The following is an 8,452-nucleotide window of genomic DNA, read 5'->3' on the forward strand; positions in this document are numbered from 1 at the left end:
GGGGGGGGGGGGACACACACACTCACGTTATCTTTAAGATCTTCATTAACCATTTAACTCCCGATTACTCGATTGGTTTATCATAGGCCAACTATAAGTGAAAAATGTCCATGCCAGTGTGTTCTTCGTCTTGATATGTCAGACTAACACCAGAATCCCGATGGGCCGGTACTGAAGTGGGCCGGTCGGATAAGTCGTCACTAGCACCACCCCCCCCACGTCGACAATTTACAAGCGGTATTTACTTGCGGTACCGAGTGGGGCCGGTCGGATAGGTCACTAGCACCACCCCCCCAGGTCGACAATTTACTAGCGGTATTTACTTGCGGTCGAGAGTCCCGGGCTGATTTTTAGTCCCAGTCTGCCCCTGTCCAACACCATAAGTTATTGCCTTGTATATCATGTAAAAAAGACAAGAAATATATCAAAATGTAAGAAGCTGAAAACAGAATTTCTTTGGACATTTTCGCATTAAAATTATTTGAACTTCAAAAACTTGTATGACACTCATGTTATTATTAAGATCTTCATTAACAATTTATTTCTCGATTATTTTCTCGATTAATCGATTGGTTTATTATATGCCAAATATAAGTGATAAATGTCCATGTTAAGTCTTGTTAGGTCAGTCTTACACCAACATATTTACTTTAATATGAAATAACACATAAAAAGACAAGAAATATCCAAGTGTAAGAGGCTGAAAACTGATTATTTTTTCTTTCGATTGACTAGTCATTGCTCTGAAGGATCAAAACACCCAGGTGCCGGTTTTTTTTTTGGTGCAGGGAGTTCAAATTTATCCAGACTGGCAATAATCCCCTCATTCATCATGAAGGATACAATGTGAAGTACAGAGGGGTGGAGTCCTTTTCATCTACTTTTAAATGAGTGAAAGAAAACATAACCTTCATTAATGTAGGATTATTGCAGGATTGTTGTATTAGACTGCATTAGTTGTTCCTACCTGTATTTAATAAACTGGCAGCTGAGTTTTAGTGCATCATTTAAATCCCTAAAGCAGATGGTGACCAAACTGTGGAAAAAGCCTTTAATCTTTAAACAATTTGAAGTGAATGTATGAAAGATTCCCACAACACATCCAGATGGAGATCTAGAGGTAATCTGCCAAAAGAGCGGCAGTTATTGTCTCAGCCTGCCGTAAATCACTATCTGTTAAAAAAGGGGCCTAATCACACAAGAAACATTTTCTCATTTAGGGTTATTTATTCTGTGGGAAGTGATTAAAGTGAAAGCTGTTGACAGAAAGGACTATGGATTACCAAGACCATGTTTGTGGAAAACCAACTAGATGACGTGAACTTCATCTACCTCCAATGAACCAGGGTGTTAACTATCTCAGTTGTGTTGCAGAAGTTTATCTACTGAAACCACGACTGCATGATGAATATTGCTCGTTACCAGTGGCGAACCGTCAGGGCCTTCAAGGTATTCAGAGAATACCCTTGAACACTCATTACAAATCGATTTAATTATATAAATAAAATGTAATAAAATGTATATAAAATGAATAAATGAGAATCGTACCCTGTGTTGTTGATCTGTAATATTACAGTGTTACGTTGATTTGTTTGTCCTTCTCGGACCATGCTCTACGCATTTCAGTGGTTTTGTGTTAGAAAAGAAAGCAACCAATCAGATCTTGTTCTGGGTCTCTGGGTCGAATATCCTTCAACCAAGGTATTCTATATCCTTGATCGAATGCCCTGGCCGTTGCACTGAATGAGAGCGTACGTTTGGACTGACAGATTGATCAACCAATCAGATATTGATTTGTAGCCAATGGGCGTGTTCTTTCAGAGTTCCCCTNTCAACCAAGGTATTCTATATCCTTGATCGAATGCCCTGGCCGTTGCACTGAATGAGAGCGTACGTTTGGACTGACAGTTTGATCAACCAATCATATATTGATTTGTAGCCAATGGGTGATAGACACGGTTCGCCACTGCTCGTTACATTCATCAATTATCTGTAATCACTCATCCTTTATAAAGTCATGGGAGGCTGGAGTTGAACCCAGTTGACATGAGGCGGGTTATGCCAGGTCATCACATGGCTGACAACTGATCACACTCACTGTTGTGGAGTTTGAGTCCAATCTACAATAAAAACACTGACTCTAATTCACGTTCATACTAAACCAAAGTAAATAACCACTTCCAAACTCTTCTTGCACTATTTCTATTTTATTTGTATTTACTTCCACATCTCAAAACATTCTCTTGCGCAACTGTGGCTTAAGTTTTTCATATCTACACTGCAGCTAATGACAATAAAGCCTTGAGTCTGAATAATGGGGTATAGTATACATATAGAGATCCAACCCTCACATTCACTTCTACGGGCAACTTGGCATCAGTCACTTAACCTGCCTGTTTTCGGACTGTGGGCAGAAGTCGGAGGATCCTAGGAAAACCCACTTTGAAAACAGAGACTTCAAACGCCTGCCAGCGGGTTCGGGCTCAGAACCGTCTAGACAGATCTATCTCTGCACCACCCATCTCTAATTACCGTTACAGCTAAATACTAACTCCTACTTAATGTTGCAATAGAAACGGTTTTATCTTTAACTTATAATTATAAAGTAAATGTTGACTGCACAATGAAATGGCTTTAGAAGAACGACACCATCGGGGTTAGATTGGTTTCGTAAAACCTCACGTTCACTGCGCAATTGCCACTGAATGAAGCCTTGACTTAAGGCCGAAATCTAAATGCAGTGTATCCTGTGCTGTTTCGTCTACACCTTTTTAATTAAAGAAGCAAGCCCTAGCTCTAAAACTTGCTAAAAAGTTGATGACCATGCACTCATTTGCATATTTACAACGGCACTTGGCATTAATTTGCAAAAAGCTAAGTGGTCGTTAAATTGTTTTAGCTTTTATCCAAAGCGAAGCAGCAGGAATCCTGAGTGTACATTAGGTTTAAGTAAGCCAGAGCATTTGATATACTACAAAAGGTTTACTTTTTTTAGACTTTAATAGCCAAGGTTCAGTGGAAACAGGCGGGTTTTTTACTCTACGACAGGAGATGTGTAAACCTTCTGCAGCACTGACATAAACGGAGAGTTCGTTTTCACCATTTTGCTGCCGGGACAGCAAACAGGTTGTGGTAGTGGTTGTCTGTCACCACTTGCATGTGACCTCTCTAGACTCACCTTGCCCAGGATCTTTTTCCAGTACTGCCTCCACAGAATGACAGCGATCACAGCCAATAGCAGGAGGATGATGCCCACCATGATTGTTCCAAGCTACTGGGGGTAGCGAGTAAAACGTATAAATGTGTGCCTGAACGTAAGGTAATAGCGTTTCGGTGGGATTCGTGACCGGATGCAATTTAAACAGATATGAAAATGAGGTCGCTTGTTTCGCAGGTCCTAGTGTGATCTCTACAGTTGGGTTTTAATCGAGGTAATTCAATGGCGGGTCTCGAATACATATGATGTTTTTCCAAATTAAAAATAAATCTGAAATTATCGGTTCCAAGTCACCTTTGTCCGCCCAGAAAATGAGGATGCTTTCCTCTACCACATTTGGAAGACGTGCTCCTGTATGTTGCTTCTCTCAAGCAAATAGTGGTAATTACTTTTGATTTCGGATCTGGTCCTTTTGTGCCTTCTCGTTGTGTTCCTAACAGCCATCACCAACGTAGTTCAGTGTGATGCTACGGTACACTGGAGTAGATCTCTAGATCTGATGTGGAACGGAGGTCCTAGAAAAAGGTCATGATGTTCGGCTGGGGAGGTGTCTTACTGCGTAGTGTCGTTGTTATCGTCTCCTAGCTGTACGGTTGGGTCCGTCGTTAGTCTTATCTGTGACATAATGTTATCGTACAGGAGAAACCGATGTCCTTCAGGTCGGGACCCTCACAATTGTTGTTTCTTTTTAAGACGTATTATTTTCTCTCTATGTTTATTCTGTCTTTAAATTCGATCATTATCGATTTACTATCTAACTCGAACTAACTGAGTTGGACCTCAATAATTTCTTATCCAAACTATTCTTTACTACACACGTGTAATGATTTGTAATTCTGATGTGACAGTATTATTATTCATATCTTACTTGTGACATACCCTAGACTTTCTCGTGTTTATGTGTGTTTGTGTTGTTTGTGTGTGTGGTGGGTGTTGTGTGTTTGGTGGTGGGCGTGGGTGTGTGTTGTGTATGTGTGCGTGGTGGTGTGTGTGTGGTGTGTGTGGGGGGTGCGGGGCGTTCCGCGGGTGGGGTGGGTGGGGGGCGTTGTGTGGTTGTGGGTGGGTGTTTTGTTGTGTGGTGTGTGTTGTTGTGTGTGGTTGTGTTTGTGTGTTTGTGTGTTGTTTTCTTTTTGTTCTTTTGTTGTTTGTGTGTGTCGAATAATTTGTAGCATACCCGCTAAAACACACGCTCAACTTGGGTCAGACGGGCGAGTATTTTGTGTTCCCGAAGTAGAAATTCTGTGTTGTTCGATTAACTTCTTTTGTTTACTATTTCTGTCTAAGTCTCAATTGTAAGATTAGTCACATATGCTCAATAAAAAAGTAGGGTGTTTCCTATTTTAACGTACAAAAACCCCACTCCCTACTTGAGTTTGTTTTGTTATTATAATTGTCATTCACTGCCAAACTCTGCTCGTCTTTTGTTGTGTTTCTATATATTTTTTTGTACTTGTATATTTGCGAAGTACAAGTTATGTGTTTATATTGTGGTTACTGTTTCTGTGTTTTGTGATTTATGTTTGGTTGTATTTCTATGTGTGTGTTGTTGTCCTGTTGGCTTTTATAGTAGGTTGTGGTATGTTTATATATTATACTCTATGAAGTTGTATCGCTTGCATATTTATTTTTAGGTTTTTGTTTCTTTGTCTGTTGTTTCGTCAGTTGTTCCTGTTTCGTCGTGGTAGGCTTGTTATTCAAGTAGTTACAAATCGATAAATGTTTCTCTGGTCGAGGGGTTTTTGCTGTACGTAAAACCTCTTCTTGTTGTGTCGTCCTTATTTGGTTCATACATAACAGTTGTATGTGTTAATTACATGGATTTCGAGACAATCTACAAAAAGGATGTGTACATGTGCATATAGTTGTAATGTTTGGTGTGCCTGTCTTCGCCTCGCGTTTCGGACCTCGACCTCGGTAGGAAGGTATTTGAAGTATGAGACACCTTTGTCAGTAATCCTACGACCTCCTCCCGTTCTCGCTACCTCGATCCAATGGTATTTTTTGTTGACTATGAAAACAGACCAAAATACTAAAAAAATACGAGAGAGTTGTGATCTTGTTCGCATTGGTCTAATATTGGTTCTCTTTACTCTATCAAGCAGTCTTGCTCTTTATACTTACCCTTACCGCAAGACCTCTTTCGCTTCTCCTACGCTGTGTTTTCCTCTACATTCACTCTTTCACTTCTGAGTCTTCTTTTCCACTTACTCCTCTAAGACCGAGGTATAACAATACATTAATTTTTCACATACGGTTTTGAATATCGCCTAGTCTGATCTCTCTTTTTTTTTTTTTTTTGTTTTTTCTTTTTGTTATATTCTTGTATCTTATTTTTTTTATGTTTTTTATAAACTTGGGAAATGAAATTCTGGTCTGTATATGACGTACTCGTAAAATTCAACTTGACTTAGAATAGTAATTTTCTATTCGTAGGGTTCTACATACTTATTTACTAGGCAGTCGTTGTTTTCTATCTATGGACCGAGCCCTGGTTTCCTTATAGAGTCTCGACCACTATTTCTCCCTCGAGCAGGTTTGTGTCCTCGATGGAACGCGTGCGGACGGTAAACCGAGACGAAACGAGGGTTTCGAATCTATGTGATCGGTTTCTGACGAGGTTGTATGTAGTGTTTATGATTTTTTCGGACTCTTTTCACTTGCCGTGGTCTCTTCACCTCCCACTTACCCCCCCCCTGTCTCTCTTAATTCTTCGTCCCCCGTCTCGACTATTGTCTTATCTCGTCTGACTCCATCCCACTACTTTTCCCTCTCTTCTTCTCTATTGTTTTTACACCTCCTACTTTCTCTTTCTTGTACCCACCTCGTCTTTCTTGTCGTCTGAGGGTGGTCTACGAGTCTCCACTCTCAACCGCCTCAACCTGCTATTCTCCTCTCCTCTCTCTATCTGCCAGTTGTCTTCTCCTTCGTGCTCTCTGCGACCACCTGTTTGCCTTGGGAACCCTCCTTAGCCTCCATTTATTTTATGGCGAGAGATTCACTGTTTATGAATCCTAGTTGCTAGTTACCTTTTTGTCCTCCTTCTCACCCCTCCCCTCCGTCAATATTACTTTTATTTAGACCTAGCAAAAATGTTCAGACCTTGTGGTTGGTGACAAGTGGATTGTATGGCCCCTGTGTCTGCTCACATCAGTTATCAGGTATTCTTTTGGATGCATGGTTATTCTACTAATCTTAAAAGTAATTGATCGGAGGGGAGGGTTGAGAATGGTAAGTAGAAAAGGTCTCGCATTTAATTACTTCCTTATTTAGTGTCTCTGCCTAAGTATATAGTATGCTGTAAGGTGATGTTTCCTAAGTGATAGTGTCTGAGGAGACGTAGGAGGGACACTTTGGAGTGGTAGGATGAGTAGGGTGTCATGTTTGAGAGGTGAGGTGTAGACTACGTAGACCACTCTTAGGACCGAAGTACATGTTTTGGGGTAGAAAGTTAAGAGAAGTGGATGTGTAAATTGTTTTAGTAGTATGAGAGAAATAGTATGTGGTGTTGGAGGAGATAGTAGACATTAATTTTTTTGCTGACGGTGGGACGAAGAGATTTAATGGATTTTCTAGTGGTGTGGAGTAGTGGAGTGAGAGCTTCACGGGCAGTGAAAGAGTCTCACACTACTCACACTTCTACAGTCCGTCTACATATGATTCCGTAACTCAGTCGTCTCGTTTCTCTGTCCTGCCTAGCGTTCTGGTTCACAACTGCTCGGAGGGAGAAATAGGGTCGAGACTTAGGAAACCGGCTCGGCTGTGAACGACTTGTATAAGTGTGACCTACGATAAATTTTCAAGTAAGTTGATTTCACGTCGTCTAGACCAGGGCAATTCATTTCCAGTTTATAAAATAAGATCAAAAAAGTGATGGAGTCAGACTGCGAATATTCAACCGATGTGAAAAAATTAAATGTATTGCTTTACTCGTCTTAGAGGAGTAGTGAAAGGAAGACTCAGAAGGAAGAGTGTGTAAGAGAAACAGGAGGAGCGAGAGGTCTTGGTAAGGGTGGTGAGGAAGTACTGTTGTGGTGGTGCCATTTGACTGCGACAGTCCACTTCTCGTATTTTTGTTTTAGTCGTTTCTGTCTCTTGGGTCGAGGTAGCAGACCGGAGAGGTCGTAGGAGTTTGACAGCGTGTTCATACTTCAAATCCTCCTCCCCGAGCGTCCGAGGTCCGAAACCGCGAGGCGAGACAGCACCCAAAACTTCTATAATGACATGTCGACATCCTTTTTTGATTGTCTCGATATCATGTAATAACACATACATGTTATTTTTGAACCGAGGACGCCAAGAGGTTACGTACAACAAAAAGCCCCTCGACCGAGACAACATTTATCGATTTGTTACTTACCAAAGAGACCTCGAACAAAACGCGAAACAGGAACACTGCCAAACCGAACTCGCGAAACAAACCCTAAATAAATAATGGGCGTACCGACAGACTTGACTGTTTTTCTCCCCCTTCTCGCCAACAAAGGACAACACCACACACATACCAACCGAACATTCACACAAACGTCCACATAAAACACATACTTGTACTTCGCAAAAATACCGTACAAAAAAAAAATTGACACGACGAGCAGGTTGGCAGTGAATGACAAATTCACGAAAACCAACTCAAGTAGGGAGTGGTTTGTTTACGGGTGTAACTGGAAACACCCTCTTTTTATGAGCTACTTGTGACTAAATTACAATTTAACTCGGCAAGTGTAAGGACAAGAGTTCGTCGCACGTTCTCTTTCGGTACACCATACTCGCCGCTCTGACCCAAGTTAAGCCGTGTGTTTGGGTATGCACCAAATTATTGACACACCACACACACACACACAAACACACACACACAAACACACACGACACACACACAACACACACACACACAACACCACACACACACACACACAACACACACACACACACACACGACAACACATCACACACACACACACCACACAAACACACACACACACACACACCACACACACCACACACACACACACACACACAACGAGAGTCTGGTTGTCACGTAGTGTTTATCTGTCACATCGTATCATTACACCGTGTGTAGTGTGTTGATGATTATTGAGGTCCAACCTCAGTTATTCGAGTGTGTGTATCCGTTGTCGATTGTAAAGACAGAGATAAAACAGGAGTATACGCTTAAACACCATTGTGAGGGCCCTCCCTGAAGGACATCGGGTTCTACTTCGTCATTATGTCGATAAGACT

The 8,452-nt window shown here is 41.3% G+C and overlaps 1 protein-coding gene across 1 annotated transcript in view; it reads right to left on the minus strand.

The window, feature by feature from the left end:
- Positions 1-8,452, minus strand: part of LOC104965284 (epithelial discoidin domain-containing receptor 1-like) — a 59,447-nt gene that overhangs the window by 16,400 nt on the left and 34,595 nt on the right. Inside the window, exon 7 of the mRNA XM_010794242.1 lies at positions 3,180-3,271. Coding sequence (XP_010792544.1) covers positions 3,180-3,271 — 92 coding nt within the window. The remainder of the gene's footprint in view (positions 1-3,179; positions 3,272-8,452) is intronic.

The sequence above is a fragment of the Notothenia coriiceps genome, unplaced genomic scaffold (assembly GCF_000735185.1).
Source record: "Notothenia coriiceps isolate Sejong01 unplaced genomic scaffold, NC01 NC01_scaffold00037244, whole genome shotgun sequence".
Classification (NCBI taxonomy): domain Eukaryota; kingdom Metazoa; phylum Chordata; class Actinopteri; order Perciformes; family Nototheniidae; genus Notothenia; species Notothenia coriiceps.